The sequence below is a fragment of the Engraulis encrasicolus genome, chromosome 17, assembly GCF_034702125.1.
Source record: "Engraulis encrasicolus isolate BLACKSEA-1 chromosome 17, IST_EnEncr_1.0, whole genome shotgun sequence".
In the NCBI taxonomy this organism is placed as follows: Eukaryota; Metazoa; Chordata; class Actinopteri; order Clupeiformes; family Engraulidae; genus Engraulis; species Engraulis encrasicolus.
The window spans coordinates 22296468-22313913 of record NC_085873.1 but is presented as its reverse complement, the minus strand read 5'-3'; the positions used below and the strand labels follow the sequence as shown (position 1 = coordinate 22313913).

The window sequence follows — 17446 nt, the reverse complement described above, 5'->3', positions numbered from 1 at the left end:
TCTCTCTCTCTCTCTCTCTCTCTCTGTCTGGTCCTGTCTCTCTCTCTCTCTCTCTCTCTCTCTGTGTCTGGTCCTGTCTCTCTCTCTCTCTCTCTGTGTGTCTGGTCCTGTCTCGCTCTCTCTCTCTCTCTCTCTCTCTCTCTCTCTCTCTCTCTCTCTCTCTCTCTCTCTCTCTGCCTGTCTGGTTCTGTCTCTCTCTCTCTCTCTCTCTCTCTCTCTCTCTCTCTCTCTCTCTCTCTGTGTCTGGTCCTGTCTCTCTCTCTCTCTCTCTGTGTGTCTGGTCCTGTCTCGCTCTCTCTCTTGCTCTCTCTCTCGTTCTCTCTCTCTCTCTCTCTCTCTCTCTCTGTATCTCTCTCTCTCTCGCTCTCTCTCTCCCTCTGTCTGGTCCTGTCTCGTTCTCTCTATTGCTCTCTCTCTCGTTCTCTCTCTTGCTCTCTCTCTCGTTCTCTCTCTTACTCTCTCTCTCGTTCTCTCTCTTGCTCTCTCTCTCTCGTTCTCTCTCTTGCTCTCTCTCTCGTTCTCTCTCTCTCCCTGTATCTCTCTCTCTCTCTCTCTCCCTCTCTGTATCTCGCTCCCTCTTCCTGTCTAGTTCTGTCTCCCTGCCTGTCTGATTCTCTCGGTCGGTCTGTCTGTCTGTCTGTCTCTCGCTCTGTCTCTTACTGTCTCTCTCTCTCTCTGATTGTCTTCCCCTGTATGTATCTGGTTCTATTGCCTGCCCCGCAACCATTGTTGCCCATGATTTCTTTGTCATTGTCTGCTTGGCCCATCGTTGTCTTTGCCTGTCTTCCCCATCATTGTCTTCACCTGTCTTGTTACCTGTTCATTGTCCTTGATTGCCTGTGTCTCGTTTGTATCCCCGTTTGTCTCGTCAACCACCTGAATCCTGTTGTGTTCTACCTATCGTGTGCATTCTCTGTAATTGCCCTCTGTGTATTTTACCCTGGTGTTTCTGCTGTTCCTTGTGGATTCATTTGTCAAACCCGCCCGAACCTCTGTGTGTTGATCTGTTGACTTCCAACCCCCTGAATGTAGTAAGTGTTTCGTTTGTAGTGTATTTAGTGTTGTTTCATGTTTTCCCCCTCGTGGGTTTTTGTTTTCCGTTTGGCTCTTGCCATTCAATTTTGAGTTTATTAAAATCCACCCCCAAACCTTGAAACTTGCCTCCTCATCCATCCTTGCCTGCACTTGGGTTCTCTGGTATTGAAATCGTGACAGCATCATGTACATTAATCAAGTGTTGTGTTTATGGTCATTTTTTCGAGAGCTGTCATTGTTGGAGTGTCATACTTTGCTTATTGACCACAAGTATGTCATGATCTCATAACTCATGCAATGATTACACAGAACTCTATATTACGGAAATAGGCCTTATATGCCTGCAATTTTGATAATTCAATCTTTCTGTGTAATAGATAAGTAATTAGTCCCTCAAAATCTTTGCTGCTGAGTGCCACAGCCTTTCTGTGATGGTATTTTAGTTGTGCATTAATGTTGGCAGTCAATATAGTTCCTTTTAAAATATTCTTCCTTGTGTTATTTTTAGAACTATCCAACTATTACAACATGTTTTGGCCCTGTCCCAACTTTTTTGAGATTTGTTGCATGGGTCAAATTTTAAATGATCACATAATTACCTCAAAACAATAATTCTGCTCGACTTTAACAACTGATATGTTGTCTGTACATAATGCTCTACCTTATTAACATATTAGATGTTTTGAAAATGCCAGCATTTTGATTTTATTCACAAAATACAAAGTGTCCCAACTTTTTTGGAATCCGCTTTGTAGGTGAGGGACAATGTGGTGTTCACAATTTCATACACCCAGGTGCAAAATTCCCTTTTTTCCAAGTTTTGTACCCAAGAGGTTACCATACACCATATCAGAACTTAAAAGGTAGACATTGTTCCACAGAAAGCAAATGCTGGTGCAAGAAACGTAACAGCAGTCAATCCAATTCTCTGGGTGCATCCCAATATGTGACCTTGCCTCCTCCACTTGCCTCCTCCACTTGCTTCTCGTCATGATGACATCACTGACAACAGCATTATATTTCAATATCTTGCAGAAGCTCAATTGTAAAGTCTTTTTCTCATTTGCAATTGGGATGGTGAATGAAAAACAGTCCCTCAAAAGTTGTTGTGGCGAGGCTGACAGCTGGGAAACTTTATCGTTTTCTCCACAGAGGAGGGGCCAGGAGGCGGGACGAGGAGACAAGCACAAGTGGAGGAGACAAGGTCACATATTGGGATGCACCCTCAGTCTGTTCCCATAAGTCCCATCACTCGGCGGCCATCTTGGCTACGCCTCAAACTGACTATTTGAGATTAGTCAGTGATGGGGTATATAAGAATGAATGGGGGAAATAATGTTGTGTGACAGTGGGACAACACAGCGATACACAACTCATATGGTTGGAATCACAATGAAAAACTGGGTTTAATGGCAGTCTTAGAATGACCGAAACATGAAAGTAACACTTTAAAACAGCGTTTTTCTTTATGCTATTTTTGATCTGCGCATGCGCCACATTCCACGACAACGTTCTGTTTTGCGGCAGGTGGGAGCAAGTTGCGTGGACTTCACCTCTTCCAGCCGGCTGTCAAACGGGCATCCATTCTCCGGTCATCGTACAGAAAAAACACTGGATTTATTTTCTGATAGCCAAAGCAGTAAGCACAAAGCACAATAATAAAAAAAAAAATAGGCTATTGAATAAATTAATGATGTAGGCTAGCCTGCCTCAAAATTAGTGTTTTAAACTGTGGTTTGATGTTGTTGCCTAAACTGATAATAGCTATGACAAACGGTGAAAAATATAAGAAAAAAAGCTAAACTGATCAAAGTTGAATGTCTTGCAGACTTGCTCCCGTTTTGCTTTTTCTTACTTATTTGTTTTCAACCATAAGAAAAACCACAACGGGTGTGCACATGTCTATGCACGGCCGTTTTTGTTTCCATGATTATAGTCCCTTTGTCCTGCACCTGCGTTTTGGATGCGCGCAGAAAGGTGATTAATGGTCGATTTGCGCTCTCTGCCCAATTCACAATGAAGTTTCCACGGACGGCAAACAAACCACATGGCCGCCAGCAAACAAACCGATTAGGTACGAGCAGTCGTAAAGGTTTACGTTTGCACTTGCGTCGAGGCGTCGAGATGATTGGATAAGTGACAGCGCAGCTCAGCAAGCAATTGGCTCTCGTTACCGGACAGGTGGGAGTAACGCCGGCAAACGCCATGTTCGCGTAGCCAAATGCTCTCGTTCATTCCTATGGAAGGTTTCATGAGTGATTCGTCTCGTATAAGACCGTCTCTGTCTGTGTGCACTGTCACTGTGTGCACTGCACGCGTCACGGAACGGCCGCGTTTTTTACCGCCGTCATGAAACATATCTGTCCTTACACACCAACCGGTGGTAGTCAGGCGTCAGTGGCGCGGGAGCCGACTCCGCGCCGAACTGCATTTGGAAAATGGAACTCCAGCGTATTTTTCACGCCTGCGACCGGCGGTGTCTCATTCAAATGAATGGCAAAGTAGCACGCTAGCTTTGACTGTGAGGGGTTTTTGAACAGGACTGGCCGTGCACACCGACGCTGGCAGAGAAAAACACACTGGCCGAACTAAGCAGAAAGGCCGCGTTCGTCCCGGTATGTTTTGCCCCTAATCCTGTGACAATGTTTGTAGTCATCTATTACGGGCTGTTTTGACCACAACAGGCAAAATGAATCTGACTCAGACGGGTCAGTTCTAGCGGCAGGACTGATGCCACTACATTGATTGGAGGACCAGGCCAAAATCATCAGCAGTCCACCGGGCAAAATCTGAGTGTGCCTTATGGCCAATCCAGCTATGATTGCAGGAGGTTACCCAGGTGCATATGCTGCCCTACCTTGCCAAGAACAGCCTCGCAACTGCTTTGGACAGGTGTTGAGTTGAGAATTGGACAGGGGTGGGGAACCTTTATCATTCGAGGGCCACTTCAAATTCCTCCTAGGGCAAAAACAGTCCTCCAAGGGCCGTACTATGAACACAAACCAGGATTTTCCCCTGCACTTAAGTCCTTTACTCAAAGCAACCACCTTTAAAACAAAACCCACCTTCGCTAGGTCCCCTGAATATAACTTAGCTGTACTGCAAATGTAATTTCAAAATTTGCCTTTACAAAATATGTCATATTTCATGTTAAGCTGCATAACAGTAAAATGATATCAGGGGGCGGATAAAACAGCCTCGAGGGCCATAAACGCCCCTGTAGATATAGGTTCCCCACCCCTGGTGTAGGAGGTCAACAGTAATGTGTACTGCCCTACCTTGCATGTTTTCCTTCCACGGAGAGTCTCTCCATTCCTGGAATCACCTTTGGAATGTAGTGTATCCGGAACATTTCAGACGTCTGAAAGGACATTTCTGGCCGGCCAATTTCAACATGCAGTTGTATTGCTCACGCCCTTGACTTGTCACGCTTTGACAACACAGCATTTTTTTTTTTATTCAGCCCTCATACGCATTTGGATAGTAAGAATCTAAGACTGTCATAGGTAACCATGATGTCTTTAGCTCCCTTCCTTGCATTTTCCATCTATAGTTCCATAATTCCATTCCTGGATCTGGAACATGACTCACTATGGTGACAAAGTAGTGATTCTGTTCCAGGTTCCATCTGAGGCCTTAGCTTGTTGGGCAACTCTTGCAGTGCTCTCCAAAAGCAAAGACGATCAGAAGCACACATATTCTTTTCCAATCATAATTTTAACTGTAAGTGTTATAGCCTGTTAATGCACGCCGTACCTTTATGCATAAAGCCGTGTATTAACTGGTTAAATTCATGTTTAGAATGACATGCCATATAGAACTCAACATTAAAGCGTCACATTAATATACAAGGAAATACTAAAATAAAAGTTAAGTATAATTCTAAAACTGGTAAAAAAAAAAGTAAATTTGGCTGACATAATTATGTCCAAGATTGCATTTTGAAGGCCTACGCTTTCAACAACGGGTGGTCATTGGTAAGCAGCTACAGTAGGGTATCAGACAAAGGTTGCCAATTCGATTCCCGACTCACCAGGTTGGTGGGGGGAGTAATTAACCAGTGCTCCCCCCCATGCTCCTCGATGAGGTACCCTGAGCATGGTACCGTCCCGCCGCACTGCTCCCTCTCGTCCACCATTGGGGGCAGCCCCCTTGCACAGGTGAGACATAAATGCAACTTCATTGTGTGCAGTGAGCACCGTGCTGTGGAGGGCTGTGTCACGATGACAATAGGAGTTGGAGTTTCCCAGGTGGGCTTTCGCTTTCAACATGGCGTATATCCTGGGACATTTCGGGGATACTGCTGGCAGGCGAGGGGAGCTGCATAATATCAGTTTTAACAAGCAGATTGTTCCACAGCCTAAAGTAGGTCCATGAGGCTGAAAGCCTTATTTTTACCTTTGAAATAGTTCATATCAGATAATCTTCCAATACCTTGGCGTGCAAGATCAATTCAAATCAGTTAAGTATGTAGCTGCCAGAGAGACCATGTATTGACACACCACTATATACCACATATGGGTTTATGTACAATAGCCCAGATCAGTGGTTTTCAAAGTGGGGGCCGGGGACAAGGAGTGCCAGGGGGGCTGTGGCAGGTTTTCAGGAAAATTAAACTGAATAACTAACATAGAACAAAATGAACCATAAGCGAAACAATATTTGGCCTACGTATATAACGAAGGTTATGTATACTACATTACATTACATTACATTACATTGCATTTGGCAGACGCTTCATAATCAAAGCGACTTTCAAAAGAGGACATAATCAAGCCAACATCACAAGCAAATACAAAGTGCACAGGAGATATACAGAACAACAAGTGCAGCAAAAAAATCTTGTAAAAGTGCAGCTGGCACTTTACGCTGCGCTGCAAATGTCCGAAAGGGGCACGCCCTTCAGGGACGCCCACGAAGCAGCCATACCTCTAGTAGAGTGTGCCCAAACACTTTGAGGAATCAGAGAGTTACCATGCCTGTAGGCATACAGAATGGCCTCCACAATCCATTTGGATAGCCTCTATTTAGAGAGTGCCAGACCTCTCCTCGGCCCTGTTTGACACAGGAACAGGGCGTCACTCCGACGAAAATCCACCGTACGGGATGTGTACTCCCTGAGGGCGTGAACTGGACACAAAAGTCCAAAGCCCCCGTCCTGATCCTCCGTAAACGCTGCCAGGCTAAGAGGTTGGTTGACAAAATTAGTAGAGAGGGTCTTCGGCGGACACGATGGGTTAGGCCACAAAGTGACCCCACTGTCTCCAGGGTGCCATCGCAGGCAGTCCTCACTGACCGAGAGTGCATGCAGTTCACTGACACGCCTCGCCGATGTAATGGCCAGAAGGAAGGCGGTCTTCAAAGAGAGCCAGGAGATGTCTGCTGTCGACAGGGGCTCAAACGGTGCGCTGCAGAGGGCCTGCAGCACCAACGACAGGTCCCACGTGGGCACCCGACTCCGTCGAGGGGGCCTCAAACGGAGTGTATCCTTCAACAAGCGTGCCACCAAGGGATGGGACCACACCGTCCTACCCTCAACACGGGCATGACGAGCAGAAATGGCTGCCGCATAAACCTTAATGGTGGAAGGAGGAAGTCCCCTATCAAAGAGGGACTGGAGAAATTATAAAATGGTAGGCAGGGGGCAGTCCGCAGGCTCTGCTCCCCAAGTCAGACACCAGTCAGAGAACAAATTCCACCTGTTGGCATAGAGGGCAGTGGTGGAGGGTGCCCGGGAGTTAGCAATAGTGTCGACCACTGCAGGAGCACAGAGCAGGGGGTCCGGCCCCTGAGCGGCCACACCCAAAGCTGTAGCCGGGCCGGACACGGATGCCAGATCTGGCCCCCCAGCTGCGACAGTAAGTCCGCTCTCACCGGCAGACACTAGGGTTCTCCGTCCAGGAGCTGGAGCAGTGTGGGAAACCACACCCGACCCGGCTAACGAGGGGCCACCAGCGGCAGCTCGTGGTATTCCAACGCCACTCTGTGCAGGGTCTGCACGATCAAAGGCAGAGGGGGAAAGGTGTAGAGCCGTCGGCACGGCCAAGCATGCGCCAGTGCGTCCTGCCCCAGGGGACTCGGACCCTGGGGGCTGAACCAGAGAGGGCAATGCGTCGACTCCTGACAGGCAAAGAGGTCGACCTCCGCCCTGCCAAAGCGCTCCCAGATGGTGAGGACAACCGCTGGATGGAGCCTCCAGCCCCCCGGATCGGGGCCCTGACGGGATAGCAGATCCGCCGCCGTGTTGGCCACACCCGGCAAATACATGGCCCGCAGACTCAGCAGATGTCGATGGGCCCACCGTAACAGCTGGTCGACCACTCTCAAGCACCGGCGGGACTTGGTGCCGCCCTGGTGGTTTATGTAATATACCACTGTAGAGTTGCCGGTCCGTACCAGGACATGTAGACCGCTCAGATGGGGGAGGAAGTGTCGCAGGCCGAGCAACACAGCCTGAAGCTCCAAAACATTGATATGCAACTGTTGCTGCTGTGGGTCCCAGCAGCCCCTGACCGTCTGGCACTGCCAGACCGCACCCCAACCTCCCAGGGAGGCGTCCGTGGTGACGACCTTCCTCCGGGAAGGGACAGCGGACAGGGGAACACCTCTCAGGAAATACGCCGTCCTCCTCCATGGGCGAAGGAGCCTGTAACAGGCATGCGTAACCCGTACCAGCCTGTACCCATGCCGGGCAGGGTGAAGGTGGAGATCGATCACCCACCTCTGAAGTGGACGGAGGTCCAAGAGCCCCAGAGGCACCAGAGAGGAGGCCGCTGCGAGCATACCCAGCAGACGCTGAAACTCCTTCAGGGCGAGGGACCTGCCCTGTCTGAAGTGCCCAAGCAGCTGGCAGATACCGTGGATCCTGGCTTGGGAGGGTGTCCCCCTCAGCGACCTCGAGTCCAGGTGCATGCCCAGGAAGACGGTCTCCTGGCTGGGCACCAGAGAGCTCTTCTTGAAGTTGACTTTGAGCCCTAGGCCCGCGACATGCGTAAGCACCGTGGCAATGTCGGCGCGGGCCTGATCCTCCGACTGGGAACAGACCAGCCAGTCGTCCAGGTAGGGTAGAATACGCAAGCCCTGCGCTTGCAGTGGCGCCAACGCAGCTGCTACACACCTTGTGAATACACATGGTGCCAGAGAAATGCCGAAGGGCAGGACGTTGAACTCGTATGCCTGGCCCTCGAAGGCAAACCGGAGGAATTGCTGGTGGTGGGGCGTGATAGGCACATGGAAGTAGGCGTCCTTCAGATCGATGGACGTGAACCAGTTGCCTTCTCGAATGTGGAGCAACACATCAGATGTGCGCAGCATCCTGAATCTCAGTACCCTCAAATAGTGGTTCAGCGATCTCAAGACCGCCATCCTTTTTCGGTATCAGAAAATAAGCTGAGTAAAACCCACCTTGCTGTCTGCTGCCGTTGACGGCGGATATTGCTCCTTTCTCCAGGAGGGTGCCGATCTCTCCCCGGAGAATGAGGGCCTTCTCCGGGCGGCCCATGGTGGTATCGATGACCCCTTGAAAGCACGGCGGTCGGCGACTGAATTGGATGCTGTAACCCTCTGTGAGGGTTGACAGCACCCAGGGGTCTGAGGTCTGTGTCTTCTAGCAGTGGAGCTCCTGGCTGGAGTAGCGGCCGACCGCCAGCGTGCTGTAGTAAATGGCGCTCAGACCACCCCCATCGGCCACCAGGGGAGCGACGGGGGGCGGGCTGAGACTGATGTGTAGCACCGCAGTGGAGGCAGTGGGGCGGGCAGTGGGAGGCAGTGGAGCGGCGAAAGTCCACCCGTCTGGGCACTCCTATCCAGGGCCTGTTGGGCAGCCTGGCCAGAGAGCTCCCCGGGCTGGACAGGCAGAGAGCGGAGCACGCGTCTGTCAGGTTCCGTCAGTGGGGACTGCGCTAGCCATATCTGGCGGCGTGTGAGGGTGAGGAGGGACATCAAAGGCCTGGAGCACCGCATCACAGAGCTCCTGGGCAGTAGGGTCCGCCCCATGAAGTGTCTGCGAGAGGGCCAACAGCAAGTGGGACATGGAGTTTCCCATCCGTCCCATACGCGCTGCTGTGTCGTATCCACGGACGATAAGGTCGTCAGCCATGCGGCGAGGGCGAGGGCACCTGGCATCGGGTCGTAGAGCCTCATTGGGTGACAGGACCAGGGCGGCTACCGAGGGCTCGATGTTCGGTATACACTTCAGGCCGTAGGTGGAGGCGTCCTGCATGGACGCCAGGGCCCTGCCGTCCCTGTGGAGGTGGGAGGTGCGTCCGGGGTCTACCCAACACCTCTGTAGCTCCTCGATGTACGGGGCTGAGGGTGGCATAGGTAACAGGGAGGGCGGTGCCGGGCCCCTGAAAAAAACACTGTGCTGCTGCGGCGCCACAGAAGGCGTGTCCAAGCCCAGTCGGGCCAAAGCAACCTTCAGGGCCTGCTGGATCAACGGCCATCCACTTTCAGATGCCTCCGGTGTGCCGTAGCTGAAGGCCATGAAGCCCGTCCGGGAGGTGGAGTCACGGTGCACAGCCTCCTCATATCCAAGATTCTCCGAAGCCTGGGTGGAAAGAACATCCGGATCCCGTTCCACCCCGAAAGGAAACAGCTGCGGAGGGGACAGTGGCCGCACGCCCTCCTGGTCAGTCCGGGTGGAGGCGGAAACACCAGCCTCTAGTGCCGCAGGCCTGTGAGTAGGGCCTTCAACGTCTCCATGTCCGCCGCCAGCTTGTCGACCTTAGCAGCCAAGTCATCTGGGCATCGTCGCTTAGCGTCCGTGGCAGGGTGGAAGGCCACCCCATGGCGCTTGCCAGGCCGCACCGCAGTATCCATCGACATGGACATGGAGGAGTCAAGCTGAGGGTTCATCGCTGCTAGCCTAGCCTTGCGTACCGCACACTGAGACAAACACAGTCACCGCAGGCCATGTCCGTCAGGCCCTGACGTAGATGCTCTAGCCCCAGGCAGGAGGGGCATTCGCGGTGGCCATCGTCCAATGCAAGAGGGGCCTGGCAGGAGGCACAGGAGAGAAAGGTCTCCATGGCCGCCGGCGAGGAAGTCATCAGTCAGATGATAACTCTAGTCTGACAAAAAACAAGCAACACACAACAGAGCGAGAGCACCCCAGGTGAAAACAATAATGAAATAATAATAAATAACACAACCGGGAAGTAATAACAACCGTGGTGAACACAGTGCAGCGGCAGGTGACGCTAACGGTGCGAGGGCCCAAGCGAAACACACTGGGCACGCTAATCGCTAACCGTATACAGACAGGCTATACAAACAATAAAGCTGTAACGTCTAAACAAGCACGCAACACAATAAGCCGAGCTCGCATCGGATGCTGCAATAATCGCTCAGCAAACAGTAATTTCCAGCGGCGAGAACACCGGGGAAAGAAATCGAAAGGAAATGACAGTCCACTTACCCAAATGAACGTCAACACCAGGCAGGCAGTTGTTAATCCAGGCGCAACGCGCCACCAAACTGCACGTCCAAATTTAGTTGCGAAACACACCACTGAATTAATAGGCCTATGGTAACAGAAAATAATTGAACAGAACACGGCCTACCTGTTGGTTGAGGCCGGTGTAGCCAGCCAGGTGGCTAATTGCCAGCTAGGTGGCCAATTGTACTTCAACCGAGCGGACAACACCCAGTCAAACCAAACGAAAAACAGATAACATAAATAATAGCAATCGACTAACGCCGTTTCATGGGGGGTGATAAAAACCACAGCCCCAACCCTTTGAAACAAAACGAAACAGCGAAACGAAACAGCGAAACGAACAGCGCGTTAGTGGGTATAATCCAAAACACACAAACAAACAAACTCGAAACCTGCTTATCGAGAAGATGAAAGAGGTCACTTCCTGGGTTCACTGGTGTTTTAACCCATGACACGGGGTCACCGGGTGACGTCACCCAGGTCATGTGATTTTGTTGATACTAATTCTCGACCTGCGTGATCCGTGAGATGAATATTCATGTGCTGAAAGCATCGCCTCTGGCGGTCAGAAGGAACGAAATATAACATCAAAATGCTGTTTCCTCTTCAGTTGACTTCAATGGTTAGAACAAATATGTGGCATGTTGAAGCGATTGACTGCCCTCGCCGTGCCCTTTTACTGATGACAATCTAAGCCACAGAGAGGTAGGGGAATACTTGGCACAGTTCCTGCATAGGCTACTGGTGACAACAAGTCACTGACATGTCACAACATGCTATCACACCGTCAGATGTTTGTTGTTCAAGACTAATCAAATAATTGTGCCTCATTGTAACATGCCTCATTTGGGGTCTGTTGCTATGAGAGATGTATAAAGTAGGCTAGAAGTACACTTAATGTAGAGTAGTTTTATTAATCCTTATGGAAATTACAGTGTCTGACAGTTGAAATACACAAATACAAATACAGTATATATTTTAGTATCTAATCTGGGACAGTGGAATAACTACTGAAAAAAATAATGTGCTGTTGACTGATCAATCAACAGTTCGTATTTTGCAAGTTTTAAACTACAATACATGCTATTCATTGAACAAGTGATAATCTGTAAGTGGCAGATATTAGATCAGGTATGCAACTGGGATGACCATAAACTGGGGAATAATTGCAAGATGACCTCAAAAAAAATCTTCTGTTATTCAGATGTGTTGTCCTTACGGAGTCTTTGTGAATCAGTGCTGCAGGAAGGACATGAGGGATGTGAGAATGGAAAACTGAAAAAACAACAAGTCACTATTTTGACAGATGACTTTTTCTAACAGCTCATGAATTGTGTACAGGATGTTTCATGAGAGAAAACTTGTTGGGCAAGCATGTCCTGTAGCGTTCCAGCCCATGTGGCTCCTATGAGGTACATTACACTTAGCTGACGCTTTCATTTTTGTTCAAAGCGACTCACAGTTATTATTTTTCAGGGTATTGGTTACAGTCCCTAGAGCAATGTGGGGTTAGGTGCCTTGCTCAAGGGCACTTCAGCCACGGATGGAGATGTAGGGATAGGTCAAGGGGTCAACAGGTCAGCATTATGTTTGTGAGAAGTGAAGAAGTGTGTGTGTGCGTGTGCGTGTGTGTGCGTATGTTTGTGTGTTTGTGTGTTTGTGTGTGTGTGTGCATGTGTGTGTGAATGTTCCATTGCGCAGGGTGTCAGTTGACACGATTAACAGGTTATGTTAGCTGTCACCAGGGCTGCTGACAGCTTTGGCTGGGCCCAGGACAAAGTCATCCGAAAGGGCCCAATGCATGCAATGTAATGAGGACCCAATTCTGGGCCCTCTCTTTCCCTGGGCCCGGGACAACTGTCCCCTTTATCCGTTTGCTTTAATTTTGTAGAAGAGGATAACTAACATAGGCCTACTTACCATATGACCTGTTGCGAGGCTATGCTTCTCTCACCAAGATCAAACTGTCCATAGAGGAGGGAGACAAGCTTCACACGCGTACCGGTAAGTGGCAGATTTATTAATGTGACATTTTAATGCTTTTGTGAAGGTTATGTAATCAAAAAATGGCAAAATGAGAACCAAAAAAAAGGTGTTAATAAAGAGCTATTTTCAGAACACCACAAATCCATTTCAATGACATTTTTAAATACATTTTTTTAAACAATTGATTTTGTGGTAGGCTAACCTCAGGACAGTTGGAACTTATTGAGTTATACAGTTGGATTATTCACGCCACATCATAGTGATATTGCCCATGAAACAGTATAGCATGAAAAACTAATTTCTGAATACTTTACTTTAAATATGTATGGAGTTTTGAAAAAGCAAACCCTTTAAACACATAGATGAAATAACATTTACACAAGATCAAGATGAACAACCACTGACTTCCTGCAGACATTCCTCGAAATCTACTACTCATTTCCTTCCTTGTAACTAATGATCCCCTGTGGAAGAATGAACATGGCACCTTGGGTGATACAGTGTGAAGTAAAAATGTATATACTGATACATGCTCCAAAACATTGCAAAGTAGGCTTTAAAAAAAAATCAATCATTGATTTCAAAGTGTAATAGTATTTACAGATATCTTTTTTTAATTGGTTTGCCACTAACTGTTCTCAAGCTGATGTGAGACCTGCAACAATCATTGAATTGATGGCAAAGTGATGGCAACACAATCATTGAAAGTGAATGCAAAGAAATACCAAGATAAGAGAATAGTGAATGATTAACATCAGCAATGCCAGGACCACATAACAGTGGATCTCAGTTCGTGAACAGATGGTAACAAATCGAGAGAATGATTCCTGTTCTATTATATTTATTAAATGAAATATTTTTAGGAAACACCTTGATTTACACTAAAGTGTATACATACACTGTAGCCTACTGTAAATGTGAACAGTACAGGAGGTGGCCAACCACATGTAGCCTACCTGTGCCACTCCACACACCAAGTACCACTCCACACCACACAGCAGGTAGGCTACCACAACCACACCCAGAAGGGACATAAAAGAAAGAAAAAAAAACAGTTCTGTGCAATGAGGGAAGTCCAGGGGGACTGAAACATTTGTTCTGCACTGCACCTTTTCTTTTCTTTCATGCAGAAAAAAAATATTTAAAAAAACCTCCACGTCTATTTCATTTCCTTTCATTTATGATGTCTTAGTCCTTCATCAGGTACGTAGGGTAGGTCTTTCTATTCTTTCTGGACCTCTCTGGGTAAGGCTCCTATTAGTAAACAATTGTCAGAAAAAAAACTGCCTGAGGTGGTCACACTATGTACAAGACCCCTCCTGTCCTCAGTCTATTGACTCCTGCACCAGGGGCCTATACTAAGAAGCTGGTTCAGGATTAACACCAGCTTAAGTTAAGAGGGAAATCATCTAATAGAGGAGCCTGATGGGCTCCAGACCCTTCGATGAGATGATTTACCTCTTAACTGGAACCAGCATTTTTGTGTAGGCCCCAGAACTAAAATGATTTTTTAAAAAGGATACTAACTCATTTTCAAAAAAATCTCTCCTATAAGGTTAACACCTGTGCTAATGCTTTCCTTGTTCCGCAAGCAAGTTCCAATTGCGTTTTGTAAACAAGTTGTGACAGGTGTTTAGGAGAGAGTTTTTTGTAAATATTTACAAGTTTTGCACAACCCATTTACAAAACAATCTCTTCCAAACACCTGTCACAACTGTTTACAAATAGCAATTAGCTCTTGCTAGTGGAACAAGGAAGCCATCTGCATGTGATGTTGACGCTGATGCTGTGCTGTGGATAGATAGGTCAAGATTATAGTACAGTAAAGATTACAGTACATTCTTGTGTAGGCCAGGTGGAGGATTATTATTTGGGCTGTACTGGAAGAGAAGGGCTTTGTATTTGGCCCATCTGGGCAGGATGGTATCTGTATCTTGTCTAAATGGCAGAGATGTGGACTTGTGACTTGTGACTCGGGCTGACTTGTGACTTGAGTCACAAATGACTCGACTTGAGACTTGACTTGCCAATATTAGGAGTGACTTGTGACTTGACTCGACTTGTACGCTATTGACTTGAGACTTGACTCGACTTGACAGTTTTAGCTTGCAATGACTTGCAATTGTGCTCCAAGTCAATGAATATATATTTTTTTTTGCATTTTGTGTGTGAAAAAAATGCATGAAAGAAAGAAAAAAATAAATGATTTACCTTCAACCATAGTCAAAAACCATGCTAAAAATATATATATGATCAATTGTGGGTTGCATGGTCACCCAAACAAACATGAAAGCTTGTCTGCAGCCGTGCTGTAATGGTTAGGGAGTTGGGCTGGAGATCACAGAGTTGCAGGTTTGAATCCCACCCTTTAGCCCACCTCTTCCTACATCTCCATCCATGACTGAAGTGCCCTTGAGCAAGGCACCTAACCCCATATTGCTCAAAGGACTGTCACCAATATATGCGTTGGATAAAAGATAAAAGTAATTTAATGAATAATTATAAACCGTGGTAAAACCATGGTTAGTTTTCAGAGTAAAACCATGGTTCAATTTATAGTTAAACCTAGTAAAACCAAAAACCAATGCCGAACCATGCTCAAAAAACTGAAATCATAGTATACCATGGTCGATTTTCGGGACATGACTGGCGAAGGGGGACATGCAAAGCAGTGTGGAGAGGTAATGAATTTATGACCAAAGGTAATTGTCAATATTGCACATAGAATACAAGGTGACTTGTTAATGACTTGGAAAACATAAGACTTGGACTTGGACTTGACTTGACTTTGGCACAACTTGGACTTGGACTTGGACTTGACTTGGCTTTGGCACGACTTGGACTTGGACTTGACTTGGTCAAATGTGTCGTAACTTGTGACTTGACTCGGACTTGATTGGAAGGACTTGAGACTTACTTGCGACTTGCAAATTAGTGACTTGGTCCCATCTCTGCTAAATGGGACATCTTGTCTTACCTTGCGTTATTACCTTAACTTGTCTTATTTTAGGTTGCATTTGCCTGTATAGGAGCAGCACCCCATGGAGGAGGAGGAAGTCTAGCCACAGGAAGTCAAGTCTATGTACCTGTATTGGCATGATGGGGATCCAGACTCAGGACCTCCAGACTGGAGCCATGGGGCTCAGCCAAGTCGCACACTCAGACAGCGGGACAGGATTATCTTGGGGAGAGCGACATAGAGGTGTGTGTGTGTGTGTGTGTGTGTGTGTGTGTGTGTGTGTGTGTGTGTGTGTGTGTGTGTGTATGTGAGAGTGTGTGTGTGTGTGTGTGTGTGTGTGTGTGTGTGTGTGTGTGTGCGCGCGCATGCGTGCGTGCGTGTGTGTGTGCTGCTTAAAGGTGTACATGTGCCTCACTCACTCAGTTTTCCCATATTTATATCTTCCCAAAATATATTTTATATTCATATTTTTAAAAATGGGCTAATTATAAACAGTTCAGTCGGTCTGTGCTGCAGTTGGTCAACGGTTGTCATGCTATACCACCAGGTTCCCACAGGGTGTCACTATTTGCCATTTTATTTCGATTTCTCATCCATGACCTTGAAGTCAACCGTGGCCCGCTACCTACAGGATTTATCACAGCAAGTGAGACGTTTTTTAGCCACCTGACTGACTGCCAATATCGTCTCAGTCTGACGTCGAGTAGCCAAGGCCAAAATAAAGCAGAAAATGACTCATGTGAAATCCTTGTAAACAGGAAGTTTGAAGTTGATTGAAGTTCTATTGAAGGAAAATCATACAGTAATAATTGTTATTTTGATTGAATAAAAACAACCCTAAAAGACCAAGATTTGTTAATTTCCCTTGTTTTTTGTGTGCTTCCTGAACTGATAAGCAGACTGGCGCAACCGGTTTAATTTGAGTTAGGGTCTTGCACTAAGATGACTGATCGTGTGATGAACGAGGCATTGACTGAGCAGCACTGATGCTATACACAGGGCTGCTAACAGCTTTTGGTGGGCCTAGGACAAAGTCATCTGAAAGGGCCCCCCATCCAATACATACAATGTAATGAAAACTCAATTCTGGGCCTCCTCTTTCCCTGGGCCTGGGACAACTGACCCCTTTGTCCCACCTGTTGGCTTCCCTGGCTTTACATACAGCACATGGTGTCTGCCACGGTCGGAATGTACTGTTCAGCGAGATAGTCGAGTATAAGAGTCAGAGATTCTTCAGTAAGATGTGTCTTCTGTTTCCACGACAGATGAGAAACGTCCTCTTGAGAGACTTTCCAGTGCAGATATAACACCAAGCCGTAAGTCATGCCACACATTACATACAGTAGGAATTACATCACATTCAACAGAATATATTTTCATGTTGATGGATAATGAGTTATGATTAGGATGATGGTTTTCTTCACTTAACATATGGAGACCTCTTTTCCAAAATGAGATATATCTATTTTGTAGAATGTTGGGAAATTGACATTTTTGTATTGGGCATTCCATTGAAATGCATTGCAAAATGCATTTTTATAGAGGTTTTAAAGTATGTTCTCAAAACATTTGAATGTCAAGAATTCACACATAGATGATAGGACCTCTTAACAGTCAATTCCAGTATTAAAATGCAAAAAGTCAAAAATGGTGGATATAGCGTTTTGGAAAAGAGCTCTTCATATTCCATAATGCTCACCATTCCACAAGTGAAACGTTGAAATAGTCATTGAAAAGGTAACTACACTAGTACTACACTACTATGACATAACACAGGGCCTTTAATGCAATACGACTTGGTCATTGTCATTATGGTAATAGCAAAATTATAACGTTGTGTCTAAATCTGTCTTCTCCCCTAATATCTCTCTCTCTCTCTCTCTCTCTCTCTCTCTCTCTCTCTCTCTCTCTCTCTCTCTCTCTCTCTCTCTCTCTCTCTCTCTCTCTCTCCCCTCATCTCTGTTTCCCTCTCTCTTCTCTCTCTCCCGTCTCCCCTCATCTTCTCTCTGTCTCTCTGTCTCTCTGTC

General features: G+C 47.1%; 1 protein-coding gene across 1 annotated transcript; it reads right to left on the bottom strand.

Annotated features, from left to right (window-relative positions):
- On the bottom strand, positions 1-17446 carry LOC134467329 (RNA-binding protein 25-like; the record flags this gene model as incomplete). The annotated part of the gene is made up of 3 exons (XM_063221225.1): positions 1-367; positions 457-593; positions 17285-17446. Coding segments are annotated over 3 exons (666 nt in total), but the record flags the coding sequence as incomplete, so codon positions are not given.